General features: G+C 38.6%; 1 protein-coding gene across 4 annotated transcripts in view; it reads right to left on the bottom strand.

The window, feature by feature from the left end:
• Positions 1–17,352, bottom strand: part of SASH1 (SAM and SH3 domain containing 1) — an 843,335-nt gene that overhangs the window by 738,748 nt on the left and 87,235 nt on the right. The window contains exon 2 of one of the 4 annotated variants that reach the window (XM_075924398.1): positions 14,873–16,468. The exons of the other annotated variants lie outside the window; for them this stretch is intronic. Coding sequence (XP_075780513.1) covers positions 16,313–16,468 — 156 coding nt within the window. The 3' untranslated portion in view covers positions 14,873–16,312. Of the gene's footprint in view, positions 1–14,872; positions 16,469–17,352 lie in introns of those variants that run through there. 4 annotated transcript variants of the gene reach the window in all.

The following is a 17,352-nucleotide window of genomic DNA, read 5'->3' as shown; positions in this document are numbered from 1 at the left end:
TGGTGTCCAGTTGGAATGAATTCCACCCATCCTGAGCCACAATATAATTATTATTATTATTATCTGCACTATGGGTGAATTCATCTCTGTGCAGAAGACCAATGCAAGAAATATGTATCACTTTAGTTAATGGATTCATCTTCTCCCCCATCTCTCTGGGTTACCACATAGTGAAGGAGTTTCCCCGACCTCTTAGGGTTTGTGGAGGGTAAAAAAAAGGATAAGACAGGCTCTTCCCTACCATATCCTCAATCCCAGCACATGGCATCACAGGCTCATTCCCCTGGGTGTCTGTAATTGTTTCTGCTGCCAGCTAATGTAATTAGATCTGCAGCTTAAATTGTGTGGTAGTTGTGAAGGTTCAGGACTCAAACTCTATGAATGAATGGCACATAATGGAGGAGGAGGGAGTTGTTAAAGTAGCATGTAACAGAATTGGTTAGTCTTTTCTTTTGAAAAAGAGGTTCGAGATTACATACCAAAAATTATACAATCATTAGTAAGGTTGCAAAGTTAGAAAATGCCACAATGAAGGTTGCCTAAGCAATCTTAATTTGCCCTCCCTCCTTGTTCTTACACATTAGGATACAAACTTTTGATTACAAGTTGAATGGTAACATACTATTTTTGCCACAGGAAAAGTAGTATTAGACTATACACAAATAAAGTAGCTAAACTGAAGTTGCTAACTGAAGTTGGCACTTTGCTTCCCTCAGCTCTTTTCACCCCTCTTTCTAGAGCCCCTATCTGAATCCTGGAAGACTCGCATCCTGGACTGTCCATGTAGGATTTCACACAGCCAGATCCAAGCTACTTTTTCCCGCCTGCTTACTCTTACACTGTGACCCTGCCTCTGTCCTTCTAGTGCCTTTCTGGCCCAAGAAAGAGATCAAAGAGATCAGGAAGTAGCAAGCAATGGGAAGTATTATATCAGGAAAGGGACAGAAAACGTGGAGAATTGGGCAGAAATGGATGTTTTGTCCCCTCCAGAGCTCTGGTCAAGGCCCACTATCTAAAGGCCAGAAGCCATCCACAACTTCATGTACAGTTCTACACTTGGCCAATCCCCAAAATATTAAACATTTGTGGATTCGCTGGTAACTTTAAAAGCATGATGAATCAGCATTACTAAGAACAAAGCATGCTTCTACCAATTACATGTTTCATGTAAGACAAAGTTACTGACAATATGTACATGCATAAATATTAAATGAAAAAGTCAGCACATAATTAATGTGGAAATTACAAAAAGTAGGAAACACATACTAGTATTATGTAACAGCATATGTACTATATGTTTTATAGGATACCTTTTGAATAATATATTGATACACATTTAATCCAAGAAAACTGAAATACAAAATGCTACATGTTTCTACTGAACTTTAAAAATCACATATCAACTAGAAATAGTATAGTTGAACAATACGTCAATTAAGAGGATATTTCTTTATGCTTAATTTATTATTATGAGTCTCCATATGCACACCATGGTCTCCTCAAAGTTTCTATTGCAAAAGCCATATTTGTCTTTCATCTCTGCCCATTACAGTAATTTTGGGTGCTGCGACACAGAGGTAAAATATCTTCATCAAGAAATATAATTTTTAAATGTGAAGTACTTCCTTTAAGGCAGCATTTATATTAGAATGTTTCAACTAGATATATGCAGGACCCATATGAAAATGTGTCCAGCAGAAGAACTTTTATATATATATTATACAATGTTATAGATACATCATATACACTCATACTAACTGAAATGATTTTGTTCCAGCTATCCAGAAATATAGTTAATAGTCTTTCAGGTGAAGTTTTACTCCCCAGGTACTAGCTTCAAAAACAGACTAATGCATAGTGAAAACAAGCTAACAAACCATTTTGCAACTTTTACTGTATTGGGCACAATTAACTTCTGCATTTTATATATGCTTTCTCACACAAAAATAACCAGAATTCAAATTTCAAAAGAGCACACAGGATCGACCCAGCCAATTTTTCTTTGAAACCACAGTGCAAATCCATCATTGCAAAAATGTGTAGGTGACAGAAATCATCCTAACTGTGAAAGGTCAAATTCCATTTTTCACAAAGGTTGGAAAGAATTTACAAGGGAAGCTGTCAATGCTTCTTCTACCAGCCCTCAGATTTGGCCCTAATTTGGTAATGTTGAAGAAAAAGAATACGTGAGGCATCCAACAATAAATACACCACATGAAGATTCAGGTGACGTAGTAAACTAGTCATCTACACTAGAAGTACTATTATTAGTCTGTATAATCATCAGTTACTGAATAGAAGTTCTGCACATTTTAATGCAGCAAGAATGGCTATAATGACCCAGCCTGCTTTTTTGTATGGAGGATTGGTGAGAAAGAATAAAGATTAACAACTTTTAAAGCTATTATACAACTCTAGGTTAAAATGGCTGTGGTTTGTAAAATATTGATATTGTAAAACAAGAAAGCATTCAAGCACATTCATATTGGGTTAAAGCACACAATGAATTATATCCAGCAATGGACTTAAAAGGCAAGTAGATGACAGTCTATAAATACATTAGACTAAGAGAGAAAGTTGAAAGTAAGCCCACTACTTATAGGGGAAAGAGAGATAATAACAGACATCAAGAAGGCTGAGGTTTTGAATGCCTATTTTGCTTCTGTCTTCACTTAAAAGGTTAATTTAAGGGGAAGGAACACACTAGGGAAGAACAAGTTAAAGAATAGTGATAGAAATGTAGCCGTGTTAGTCTATAGATATAATCTATGCTATCATGTGCCGAAAGTGTCCGTCTGCTATGTACATTGGACAAACATCTCAGACACTTCGCCAAAGGATTAATGCCCACAAAACAGATATCAGACAAGATCACAAAGAAAAAACAGTTTCTTGCCATTTTAACCAGAAAGGACACTCTCTCAATGACTTAACCACCTGCATTCTGCTACAAAGACCTTTTACATCTGCACTTGAAAGGGAATCCTCTGAACTGTCATTCATGTTAAAATTCGACACTCTCCAAAAAGGAATGAACAAACACTCGAACTATCTTACCCATTACCAAGATAGCTTCCCCAATTATCACCTCTAATACCATTAACTCACAAACATCCCACTCTCCCCACCTCTAATATTATCAATTCACAGACACTTACCTTCCTTCCTCCCCCCCCCGCATCTCCCTCCTGTTCTGAAATGTGATGTGTCCTTTTCATATGTGTTCATTTTTTTCTAATTGTATCCTTTGGTATATATGGTTGTGACTATTTTCTTCCACTATTTGATCTGAGGAAGTGGGTCTGGCCCACGAAAGCTCATCATCTAATAAACCATCTTGTTAGTCTTTAAAGTGCTACATTGTCCTGCATTTTGCTTCAAGTTAAAGAATGTTTGGATAAATTAGATATATTCAAGTCAAGAGGGCCTGATGAAACTCATCTTAGTCTACTTAGATAAATGTCTATCAGGGATGGTCTAGACAGTATTTGGTCCTGCCATGGGGGCAGGGGACTGGACTCGATCTCTCAAGGTCCCTTCCAGTCCTAGTATTCTATGAGTCTTTGATTCTACTTACGGAAATAGCTGAAGCAATCTTGGAACTGTTAGTGATCACCTTTGAGAACTTAGGAGGTAGAAGTTCCATAGGACAGGAGCACAGCAAACATAATACTGATCTCTAAAAAGGAGAACAAAGAGGACCCAGGGAATTATAGCTATGCAGCGTAATTTTGATACATGGAAAGGAACAGGAATAATTTTTTAAACAATCAATTTGTAAGTACCTAGAGGGTAATAGGGTAATAAATAACAGCCAGCATCGATTTATTGAAAACAACCTAATTTCCTTTTCTGACAGTGTTACTAGCCTAGTGAATGGGGGAAAACTGTAGACATGATTTATCTTGATTTTAGTGAGGCTTTTAACACAGTCCCACATGACATTCTCATAAACAAACTAGGGAGACATGATCTAGATTAAAATACAATAAAATGGCAATACAAATGGTTAAAAACATACATAAGAATATAAGAATGGCCATACTGGGTCAGACCAAAGGTCCATCCAGCCCAGTACTCTGTCTGCCAACAGTGGCCAATGCCAGGTGTCCCAGAGGGAATGAATCGAACAGGTAATGATCAAGCGATCTCTTTCCTGCCATCCATCTCCACCTTCTGACAAACAGAGGCTGGGGACACCATTCGTTACCCATACTGGCTAATAGCCATTAATGGACTTAAGCTCCATGAATTTATCTAGTTCTCTTTTAAACCCTGTTATAGCCTTCACAACTTTCTCAAGCAAGGAGTTCCACAGATTGACTATGTGCTGTGTGGATGTAAGCGGGGTCAGGGTAAGTTCTACTCTGACATCTGGTGGTGAACTGTGGCGAGTGGTGCAAAGAGACTTCAGGGGCTGATCCCAATTTGCATAGACACACCCACCCCATCTAGTATGTGCTCACAGCAGCCCAAATGGTCACTTTGGCCGCTGTCAGATCCCCAGTCTCTCTGTTATTGAGGCAGGGGGGATAAAAGTGTTACCACCCTGATTAGGCGAATCAAGGACAATGGAATGGTGGAACTGTTTATGACAGAGGGATTCGTCATAAACTAAGTAGCACTCGCTACACAAGGGGCATGGGTTCCAAACCCAGTCAAATTGAGAGAAGCTTGGGGACAGATCTTTGTACCTGGGGGGGGGGAGGGGCCTGTCTGAGGGTCTAAACAACACTGATTGCACTCCCTGTTCTCTCCACTATGGAGTATCAGAACTAATTTGGATTCCATTTGGAATCTAGTTGTGAGCTGCAGCGCTGACTTCTCTGTGGGCCAGTGGAGCACTAGAACCGAGGCTCCTCTATTGAGCTGAACTTGCTGAAGAGCTGAAATCACTGTGTTCTGTGGGGAGCCTGGTGCTATGCTGTGGAAGAGCTGAAATCACTATTGCTGTGGGGAGCCTGGCGTTATACTGCTGAGCTACTAGCAGAGCAGTTTGCAGGGACAACCAGCAAGCGCAGGCGGACAGCAGAGCGGTTTGCAGGCACAACCAACAAGCGTAGGTGGACAGCAGAGCCGCTGGCAGGGACGACCTGAGGCCGGTAGGAGCGGCAGCAGACAGCCAGTGGAGCAGCTGCAGGAGCAACCAGCTGGCAGCCAGGGTCATGGACTGAGATGGCTGGCGGAGCCAGACAGTTCAGGGGATAGCTGAGGCGGCTCACTGGACAACAGGTGGAGTGTGGCAGAGTGACTCGCGTTGACGGCGGCGGCAGAACCCTACGGAGATGCGGAGCCATCGGCGGACCACGTAAGGTGTATCAATCCCCGCCCATCCAGGTTGGGATGGTAAAACCCTGCCTGGTGAACTTTTGAACCCTGGGGCGGCCCTGACCCGAGACAGAGACTTTTGGGATGTTGGACTTTTGGGACTTTGGGGGATTCGTGGCTGGGGGGAGGGTCTTTGCTCATGTTTGGTCTATGAATCCGAGTTGTGGTGTTTTCCCAAGTTAATGCTGATGTGGGTTACCTCATGTTATTAAAGGTTTGCTGCTTTACTGCGGCTCTGTGCTTGCGAGAGGGGAAGAATTGCCTCTTTGAGGCATCCAGAGGTGTATGTAAGATTTCCCAGGTCACTGGGTGGGGGCTCGAGCCGGTGTTGTATTACCTTATTGGAAGGAGACCCCTAGATATTGAACCCAGCCCTTGCTGCTATTAACTCGGCCTGGCAGAAGGGTTACATGAAGAAGAACTTCCTTTTATTTGTTTTAAACCTGCTTCCCGTTAGTTTCATTTGGCAGCCCCTAGTTCTTATATTATGGGAACAAGTAAATAACTTTTCTTTCTTCACTATTTTATAGACCTCTATCATATCCCCCCTTAGTCTCCTCTTTTCCAAGCCAAAAAGTCCCAGTCTCTTTAATCTCTCCTCATATGGGACCCATTCCAAACCCTTAATCATTTTAGTTGCCCTTCTCTGAACCTTTTCTAATGCCAGTATATGTTTTTTGAGATGAGACGACAATATCTGTATGCCGTATTCAAGATGTGGGCGTACCATGGATTTATATAAGGACAATAAGATATTCTCGGTCTTATTCTCTATCCTTTTTTTAATTATTCCTAACACCCTGTTTGCTTTTTTGACTGCCGCTGCACACTGCATGGACGTCTTCAGAGAACTATCCATGATGACTCAAAGATCTTCTTTCCTTATTAGTTGTAGCTAAATTAGCCCCCATTATATTGTATGTATAGTTGGGGTTATTTTTTTCCAATTTACTTTACATTTATCCACATTAAATTTCATTTGCCATTTTGTTGCCCAATCAGTTAAGTTTGTTGAGATCTTTTTGAAGTTCTTCACAGCCTGCTTTGGTCTAAACTACCTTGAGCAGTTTAGTATCATCTGCAAACTTTGCCACCTCACTGTTTACCCCTTTCTCCAGACCATTTATGAGTAAGTTGAATAGGATTGGTCCTAAAACTGACCCATTCTGAAAATTTACCATTTATTCCTACCCTTTGTTCCCTGTCTTTTAACCAGTTCTCAGTCCATGAAATGATCTTCCCTCTTATCCCATGACAACTTAATTTACGTAAGAGCTTTTGGTGAGGGACCTTATCAAAGGCTTCTTGGAAATCTAAGTACAGTATATTTACTGGATCCCCCTTGTCCATATGTTTGTTGACCCCTTCAAAGAACTCTAATAGATCAGTAAAACATGATTTCCCTTTACAGAAATCATGTTGACTTTTTCCCAACAAATTATGTTCTTCTATGTGTCTGACAATTTTATTCTTTACTATTGTTTCAACTAATTTGCCCGGTACTGATGTTAGACTTACCAGTCTGTAATTGCCGGGATCGTCTCTACAGCCCTTTTTAAATATTGGCATTACATTAGCTATATTGGGTACAGATAGGTTACAAACCATAGTTAATAGTTCCACAATTCCACATTTGAGTTCTTTCAGAACTCTTGGGTGAATGCCATCTGGTCCCTGTGACTTGTTACTGTTAAGTTTGAAAAACTCTATTGAAAGAGCAGTTATCAATGCTCCATTATCAAACTGGGGGGGACGGGACACAAATAATGGAGTCCCATAGAGGCCTTTCCTGCGTCTGGTACTAGTCAACATTTTCATAGTGCCTTTAATACTGCAGTATGCTTATAAAATCTTCAGATGACCCAAACTGGGAGGGATTGCAACTACTTTGAAGGACAGGATCAGAATTCAAAACAACCTAGACAAATTGAAGAATGGGTCTGAAATCAACAAGATGAAGTTCAATAAGGACAGGTGTAATGTTTTATACTTATGGAAAAATCAGATGCACCAAAACAAAAGGAGGAATAACTGGCTAATCAATAGTATTGCTGAAAAAAGGATCTGAAGTTTATGGTAGATCACTAACGGAATAGGAGACAATAATGTGACACGGTTACCAAAAAGACTAATATTCTGGGATGTACTAACAAGTGTGTTGTAAGTAAGATATGGGAGACAATTGTGCCACTCTACTTGACATTCGTGAGTCTTGTGTTGGAATAGTATATATAGTTCTGGGCTCCACACATTAGGAAAGATGCAGCCGTACTGGCGAGTGTCCAGAGCAGAGCAAGAAAAACGGTAAAAGATTTATAAAATCTGAGCTGTGAGGGAAAGGATAAACTGGTCATGTTGAGTCTTGAAAAAAGAAGACCGAAGGGGGAACCTGCTAACAGTCTGCAAATACAGCAAGTGCCATTATAAAGAAACTGCATCAATTGTTCTCCATGTGTATTGAAGGAAGGACAAGAAATAATATTCTCAGTCTGCAGCTAGGAACATTTCAGGCTTGTGTAATCCACTTTTTGATGCACCTCAGGTTACTCAAAGTATGCAACTCACATGAACAGACTGTATATGTATCATGTGATCAGACAGTGATAACCACTGCAGAATAGTACCAGTGCATAGATTGTCACTTCAGGTTATGGAGATCAACTACAGAAAACACACAGAAGACTACTTTGACAAAAGGAAGGAACATTTTAACTCTTGCCTGGGTGGCTGCAGAATGGTGGTTGAGTGTGCTTCAGACCTTTGAAAGGCAGATAGTGGTATTTATGAAATACACTGGAAGCAGCAAGAAGAAACCTTTTGATAATTATAACTGCATGTTGTATTCCACATAATATCTGACACACTTCGGAAGAAAGACTTAATGACGGGTGGAAAGCAGAGAAGCGGAGACTTGCCTGGCAGTGCAAGCTGTCATCCAGGCATTTCAGAGAAAATGCTAATACCTGGCATAATGCTGTTAGAGATGCCTGTTGTTCATATTGCAAGTCTGATGACTGAACTTGTCAGGCCAGAAGAGGAGTTCTGGGACAGATACATAGTGCCCAAGGGGCCACAATGTAAATGTGGTGGAGGTGTCATTTTCCCCATGTACTTTTGTGAACTACTCTATTAATTATTTCAGTTTTATTTAAAGAAATTTCTGAGATAAATGCAATAATGGCTCAACTGACGCTTTATAAACTGTTTTTGTGAAAAAAACAATAAAAACACAGAAATAAAGTCCTTTTGAGACCAATGAAAAACATATTTGTATTTGCAAAAAAATTTAACAATCTACTGAATAATGAACCACAAACAAACTTTTATTTAAAGCCACAGTACAGAAAAAGGGGGCAACAACAAAGTCATCACAAACAGAACAATATGATAAAAGACATTTCATGTATTAACATAATCTAACTTTCCACATATAAAATCTAGGTTAATACAATCTTAATGCAGTGGCAGTCCAAAAAAGCAAACAGAATATTAGGAGCCAGGGATAAGGAAAGAAAATATCATAATGCCACTATGTCAATCCACGTTATGCCCACACCTTGAATACTGCATGCACTTGTGGTCATCCCATCCCAAAAAAAACCAGGGCTCTATTAACACAGGCTCTGTGTTTAAAAGGCAGTAGGAGCTGGGGAGGCAGGCAGCTCAGCTCTGTCCCTGCTCATGCCGGGTCCGGAATCAAACCTCACTGCGGCTCTTACATGCTGTAAGAACCAGGGAGGTTTGCAGCAACAGTTTAGTCCCAGCTCAGAGCCAGTTGCCTTCCCCTATTGACTAGTCAAATAGTCAATAAAAATTCTACTATTTGATTAGTAAAATAACTGCATTTTAACATCCCTCCTCCCCTCTCTTGTATCTGGCCAGGCTCCTGTGCCCCTACCAGACCACAGATGTTGCTGGACCAGAGATTTCTGGTTTATAGAGGTGCAATCTGTATTAATAAAATCTTTAGATAATTATTAAGGATTGTCTGGGAAAGACCTGAAATATATATATTAGCTAGAAGTAAGATTCTACCATTAAGATTGGTAGAACATCAGATATGGTGAACTGGGTCTTTCATAACCTCTCACTATATTAAGACGGTAGCCAACAGCTGGCATGCCTATGGGGACCTTGTTTGAGTTCTAGTAAGCCAGTGTAGTGCTACAGAAGCTTCTTTGTTACTGGTTTGGTGAATCCAATTAATGAACAAACCACCAGTTTTTGAGATTGTCTACCCTGATTCTTGTGGTCTGTCCCACATTCTAAGTGTGGCCCTTTCCAGGCACCAAGTCACAACTGTCTCAAGTTCCTGGTAATGATATTTATTTCAGTCACATCTACTGTTATATCAGTATAGCAGAATACTATATAGTGGTGGCAGGGTGATTGCTGTAGTAGAAACATATCTCCTGGGTATTTATAAAAAAAAAAAAAAAAAAAAAAAAGAGTATAATGCAGCCAAATGCTGCCATTCCCCTATGGAGTGATTATCTTAAAAAAGCAATATTCCTGGAGCTGGCATACTGCTTTTGTCCTGAGTCTCAATTTGGGGGATTTTCCCCCTTTTTATATTGTGGTAAGATGAAGTAGGTAGTTTAAAGTGCTGAACAGCAATTTCAGCTGAGCTGTGTGGTTTGTGTTGATTACCAACCCCCGTGGCATGTTTACCATCCAATCAAAATATTTTCCCGAGACAAAGCACTGTAATAAATATAAATGAAAATAGGAACAACCAAAACATCAGACACATAAGGGATTTGTGCACTACCTGGAAAGTAACTCATAAGTGAGAAAATTATGTTCATACTTCACAGTGCAGATTTTCAGTATAATATAATACACATACAATTTTCTATAGTACAGATATTTTTATTACTATTAAGTCTTGGAAATACATTGTAAGTGATGCCTTTTTCTAGGACCTCCTGGATAAACCAATCTAGGACAAGCATTTGAAAAATACCACTCATCTCATCAGACTGAATCTTTTACAAAACTCTGTTACAGAATACTTACAGCAGTGTAAGTTACAGCCCTGTGAGAAAATTAAGTAGTTGATTATATCGTAACAACATGACGTGTAATGAACAGTTTTCCTCAAACATTTAGAACTGAATTATGGGGTAAAAATACCATGTGAATGTCAAGGTTAATAAATCTCAACAAGCTACATAGTCCTCCAAGGAGCTGATGAAGAAGAGTCCAAGACTAGCATATTTAGGAACTATCTAGGATTGGTCAGAAAATCTTTATGCTCATCAGCTGAGGGGAAGATATGCCTAACCCAGTACTGTATTGGAACATATGCCTTTAGAGTTTCATACATATGAAAACTTAGAGTAGAAGCATTAGCTTAGAAGAATTCAGAATCCCATTATCACTTCTTTAAAGCCAAGCAACTCCTTGCTCTACACTTTCATATGTTCATAAAATAGCTTGAGTCTGATATGACATAGGTAACCCCCAAATGGTACAGCTCTTGCTAATATCAAGTATGTGAGGATTGATAGTTGCAGAATGCTTCAGCAATGGCTTTTCTCTCTGCTCTAATGTACATAAGGCCCAGGCTTGATATCCTTACACAAGCTCAGGAAAAACCTCCACTTCTTTCAGTAAGCATTTTAGGATTTTGCCATCATGTGATAGAAGCTACTTACCAGTATGGTGGAAGGTCTAGCTTCACATAGGGATGTGAATAGTTAACCAGTAAGCATCATCCCCTTACCTGTTACATTTAACTGGTGGGGGCTAGAGCAGCCTCCCATCTGCCATGGCCAGGGGGCTGGCTCCAGCCCTACAGGGCCTGCTGTGGGTGTGGAGTGCTCGGCACATGGGGGTAGAGGTGCTTCAGCTTGGCTGGAGCAGTTTCCATCCACAACGGGCCTAACCTGGTATGCCACAGGCAGGGGCGCTCCAGCCTACCCATCCATGTTTAATCAGTTAACTGGTTAAACATAATATTTAACCGGTTAACTAATTAAAAAGGATTTTCCATCTCTAGCTGCACCTCTGTCAGACTTGTACATTTACTATCCCAGGGCAAAATTACACAATTCTCCCAATCCTAGACCACGCCTGTGTACCAAAAGGCAGATCCAACAGGTCCAAGCAGATCCAAGTTGGTTCAAGCAACTGTGTTTTTTCTTTTCAGAAGTCTGTCACTAGTGTACAGTGGCCAGACAGCCTTCTTAAAAACAAAATACTGCCTATTGTAACAGTATGAACAAATTATTTTAAAAGGATTTTAGAAGGATTATTTTAAAACAAAACCCAGTCTGCTTAGATATCTATCCTTCCTGAAGACTTATTTTTGTCTGATGGGTCCCTATCTCTAACCTTGATGGTGTCTAATTTCTACAGAAATGTCTCAGCCTGCTCCCTACATCATTCCTCTCCTACTCCTGAGTGTGTGTTCCTCTTTAAACCTGCCAGTGTTCTTTTGCTCTCCTGTCTTTGTGGGACTTTTCTTGTCCTGGCATTGTCCCTTAGCAGCTCTCCAGTATTTGTGCAGAAATGGCTCGCCCGGAGACACAGTAAATGTAAAGTAATGAGTGGAATGGAAAAGGTACATTAAGAAATCCTGTTCTCCATTACTGGTAACACAAGAACAAGGGAGCAGACAATGAAATTAAATGGTGGGAAATTCAAAAGTAGTAAAAGGAAATATTTTCCCACACAGCATGTTATTAATCTGTGGAATCCACTGCCACAAAGTTGTAACCAAGAACTTAAAATTGAAAAGGGGACTGGATACCAAGAATATCCATGTTTGACACAATTACTGATAGCATTTTTGAAGGAAATTACAAACCTCATGATTCAGAGTTTAAACCAATCACTAACTATTAGAGAGCAGAATATAATCTAATGCACAGGCAATTATCCCACATCTTCGTACTGTGGGGATCCTACACATTCCTCATAAGTATCTGGTATTGGCCACAGTAAAAGGAAGGTTCTTGGACTTGATGGATCTCATGTCTGAGCCAGCATGACAATTTCTATATTTCTATATTACTAGAGTTTACTGAGCCACTGATCCTGAGTACAGTAAATGTGGTTGAAACAGAGTAATTCATTTAACATAACATCTGTTGATCTGAAGACTATAAATAGAAGAAATGTGGTCTTCAGTACAGTGAAAAATATATTTTGAAATATAAATATTACTGTGGTTTTAATCAACTCACTGGGTTTTTTTTCAATGGAAGATTTTATAAACTTTATATAAAGCAATTAGCCTAACTTCTGCCTTTGGTACAATACTATAAAAATTTAATTGCATTTGCTATTTAGGTGATTGTATGTTAAATGAAAAACCTATGTTATCCAAACATGGTAAAAGTTGCAGTCCTCTGTAACTGAATGACCTCAATCCTGACCTCAGAGATTCAGCCACTTAGTGGTAAAACAATCACTGATTCCCAGGCTTTGGGTAGAGTCAGGCAACTGTAATGAACATTTTTAAAGTACTGCAGCAACTATCCCCAACTAGTAAATACGTGACTATGACCAACAAAGCCACCGTTCTGGCTTCACCAAAGAGGTTAATGAAGAGCCCTTGTTATGAATAGGGCTCTAGTGCTAGAGAAGAAAGAAAAAAAATGATGAGTCCAGTACTACCCCGGACTGGGGAGGTGTTGGTTCAATTCCCTGCTCCAGTAGCAACTTTGTAGGTGGCCTTCAGCAAGTTACTTGAGACCTGATTTTTAAATGTATTTAGGTGCCTAAAGCTATGTGTCTACAAGTGTTTACCAAAGCTCCTAAACAGATTAGGTATACAAGGGGAAGCTAGATGCCTAAGTGCTTTAAAAAAATCCTACTGGGTACCCCATCCATATCTTTAGGCATCCAAATACTTCTATAAATCTGGCTTGAGCCTCTCAACCTCAGTTTGTCCTCAATAAAAGGGGGAGTAATAGTACTTCTCTTACTCACAGGAGTGTAAAGAAGATAGACACATTAAAGTTCGGAGGATGCTCAGATTCTGTAGTAAAAGTCCTTATAAGTATCATAGATAAGAGAAATATACTCTCTCAACTTCCTTACTGTTTATTTCTTCACTTTTAACCATAATATTCAACACCTTCTAGTTTTCCCACTAATATACACAGACCAGTGTCTATTTTCACCCTCCCACTTCTACTCCCTGGATGTTTCATATTTTACTTAAGTACAATGACATCAGTATGCCTGGAAAGAACAGTGAATTTAAACTCATTACTGAAATGATGAAACATAAGATGAAGTCACTTCTGTGAATGCTCCAGTCATAATTCACAAATTCCATGGAACTGTTTAAGTTATATAAGATGTCTCAGTCAAAAATTTCTTCCAATCTACATGACCAAGAGATCTTTTGTAACCTGTCAGAAGATGTGCCAAGATTGGTTCACTTCCTGTATAACTGAATCCAAAGAAATCAAAGTTTCTGGAACATGGTCCAATGCTTGCCAAATGTTATCAAGTCCTTTTCCCCTTCCTGAAAATGGTTTTGTAATCACACAGGACTTTAATGGGATTACTATCTCCTGGACTCAGGCTGAACCTCATCATATTAAAATATGGTTAAACAACATGACATTTACTACATATGGCATTACTTCATACATTTATTTTAAAAGTGTGGTAAAATTCTTACGTGACTCACAGTCATAACGTTTTGTTTATATTGAGACTTTTTCCTGTAAGAGTCTTTGTATTAAGTATGAAACATTATAGTCAAACACCACTAAGGATATAATTCTATTCTAATATCCCAGTATAAAGTAAAGGAACTTTAATAGAGCTATCCTAAATTTATACCAACGTAACTGATATATTAATACTAAGGATTTATATGCACCCAGACTCCCTTTGCCCCTTTCTGGTTGTGTAGAGGGGTCTTGAAATGAATGTTATATTTATGCCCATTTTAAGGTCTCTTTATAATATCAGAGTGGTATAGAGGGAACTCAGGATAAATAAAAATCCAATTTTTAAGGGCCTCACATAGATAAAAATCAAGGAGGACTTAATATTAACATTGACACACTAGACATACATTGAGCCATAGTAGAAAATTAAAATTAAAACACGCTTGTATTCAGCACTGCACTAGCTTGATAGAGCAACTCCCAAAAAGGGGGATAGAACTATAAAGGAACTTGTGCAAATTAAATCTTCATAGAAAAATTGTATCAGATTTATCAGGCAATTTTCTTCATGGGCAGAAAGTCAGATCTGTTGAACTAATTTTATGACACTAAGTCCCTTTTAAAATGTAATGCAGCTAGTCTGCTCAACAACTTTTGAGGGGGGAAATCTGTGCCTTAGATATTATTTCAACAGGCAGGTAATGTACCTGAAGGAAATAGTATTTTACAGTAGGGTATCACAAGCCTGGGCTCCACAGTTTAATTCCTATTGATGCCACTGATTCACTGAATGATCGTTGGACATTTGTATTAAACTTTCCTGATGTTTTAGTTATTCATAAAAATGGGTAAAACATTTTCCCTAACCCATAGGAGGATGTGAGGGGTTTAGTTAACGTTTATAGAGCAGTTTCTCATCTCGATGAAACATGCTAAAAAAGTGGAAATTCGATCATTGTTAAAATGTGTGTTTCCCAAGCACGAGACAAATATACTGCATAGCTTGTGTCTAATTTCAGAAGCATGTTTCAAAAATTAAAAGAAGGGGATGCCAGGTGAAAATTCATGTTTAGTCCTATGCTCATTCACAGAAGGAACTTAAAGTGGTGCTTCCTGGGGAAGCAGGGAGCAAGTATCTTATCTCTGTAGGGAGGTAGGACTAATCATCCTCAACTGGAAGGACACTTAGTCGTGACTAAGACCTAAAATGAAAAGTCAAGAGAGTGTCCACAGATCACAGAAGTCTCTTATCAACCTGAGGAGGAGGTAAAAGAAACTGTTCCAGTTTCTCAGTTTGAATCAAATCAGTTTTCAATGTGCGTGCTAATGACCTAATTCTGTTTTCCAAAGATGTATCAGTCACACAAGAAACCACAATGAACTCTTCAGACCCAGTCACTTGTGGTCTGAAAGATTTGCATAGAAGAACTTGATGAGAAAAAAAATCAGCAAGAAAATGTATAGAACTGAAGTCAGGAAAATAAATAATTAACAAGAAAACTAACTAATAGGCCTCCAGTTACAGTTGAATAAAGATAAATATGCCCATACATAGTTGATGCCATGTATATCTGTGAAAGCAAAACATAAAACATGAAACATAACAAAAAGCTTCATAGATGCTTTTATATCTTTATCTATAGAGATATTAGAGAGTGGTGCATCTGCCTGTCTGCAAGTATATTTGTTCAAGAACCCCTCATAAAAGGTAATAGCTTGGACCACCAAATTTGTATTAAACTTTCCTGATGTTTCAGTTATTCATAAAAATGGGTAAAACATTTTCCCTAAACCACAGGAGGATGTGAGGTTTTTAGTTAATGTTTATAGAACAACTTAAAGCAAGGTCAGGATTTGGTTGTGCCAGGAAAATGGAATGTGCCTGGAACTGGATTTTTTTACATAACACAGAAATGGAGGAGGCTGACTGCGATACTGCACCGTGACCATTGAGGACTGCGTGCATGGAGGACAGCTATATTGCACAGTGGCCACTGGGGCAGTTGCACCAGGAAGGAGTGGCCAGCAGGGATGGGGATCGCCATCAAAACTGTTTATTTGTTTCTTCACACACTTAGCATTAAAAAAAAGAGCTCATTTTTTTTTAAACTTCATCTTATTAAGTTAGAACAAATGTTTCTAAAAAAAAGTGAGAAACCCATTCACGTAAAAAGTTACAATGAAAAAATTAACATGCACTTAAGAAATGATAAAAAAACCAAAGACTGGAAATGTTACACAACAAATGACGTAAATAAAACAAACTAACTAATAAAAAATACAATTATCTTTGAAAAAGAAAAATTTGAATACTCTAAGTCTATGGAATACTTATGGCCCTGGAATCACATTTGCACATCATACTGCATACATAGTATGAATTTATCACCAGAAAAAAGAGAATTTCGGATAAAAAGGGTTTTTGTGGAACAGCAATTTTGATATGTTGCATACACAGTACCGGTGAGATTCTTCCTTTCAAGACAGCCCAACTTAATTTTCTGCAAACAGGAAAAGATAATTTTCCATCAGTGATTACACACACATCTTTTTAAAACATATTATATTTTTAATCTTGATGTTTGCTAGATTATTTGCCCCCAAACTACTTATTACATATTTAAAAGTTATAGCTGCACAGTTTCTCTATAGTTAACATTATCTAAAAATCTACATTATGAAAATATGGAACTATACCAGCTGTAAAATAATGTTATTAGCACTGCAAAGTCCCCATGGTTTAAAAAGTTCAAGCAAAACAGAATTTAAGTGATTTCAGATACTTTAAAAATATGTATATAAAGTTTTTGTCCTTCAATCTTCTTTTATTCCTAGATAGGGTTTTTCATGCTGCCCATTAGTGAATTAGTCCTTTTGGAAGGACCGGGTTCTATCTTCAGAAGTTCAGAGAAGAAAATAAATGGAAGGTAACTAACATCATGTCTACACAGCAGGGTAAAGTTGAATTAAGCTACACACTTCAGCTACATCAATTGCATAGCTTAAGTCAAAATAGCTTAATTTGGCTTTTGGCTCTAGACAGCAGGAAGTCGAAGGAACAGTGTTCTTCCTTCGATTTTCCTTACTCATTGTGAAATGAGGGTTACCATGAGTCAGAGTGAGAAGAACTCCAGCTCAACATTATCTTGAAAAAAGGGCTTGTAGTGTAGACATGCACAATGTTATTTTGAAATAATATCAGTTATTCTAAAATAACTTTGCTGTGTAGACATTCTCTTATGTACATGCAATTTATTACAAATTTACACTAAACATAGGAATTGTCATAATAGATAAAATGTCCGGTATTTTCTGATTTTTCTTCCCTGCCAGGAGGGGAAAATACCTGACACCTGGCAACCCTACACAAACTCAGCAACTGGGC

Source organism: Pelodiscus sinensis, chromosome 3, assembly GCF_049634645.1.
Source record: "Pelodiscus sinensis isolate JC-2024 chromosome 3, ASM4963464v1, whole genome shotgun sequence".
Lineage (NCBI taxonomy): Eukaryota > Metazoa > Chordata > Testudines > Trionychidae > Pelodiscus > Pelodiscus sinensis.
Note: the sequence above shows the minus strand (reverse complement) of the source record. Positions and strands in the feature narration are given on the sequence as shown.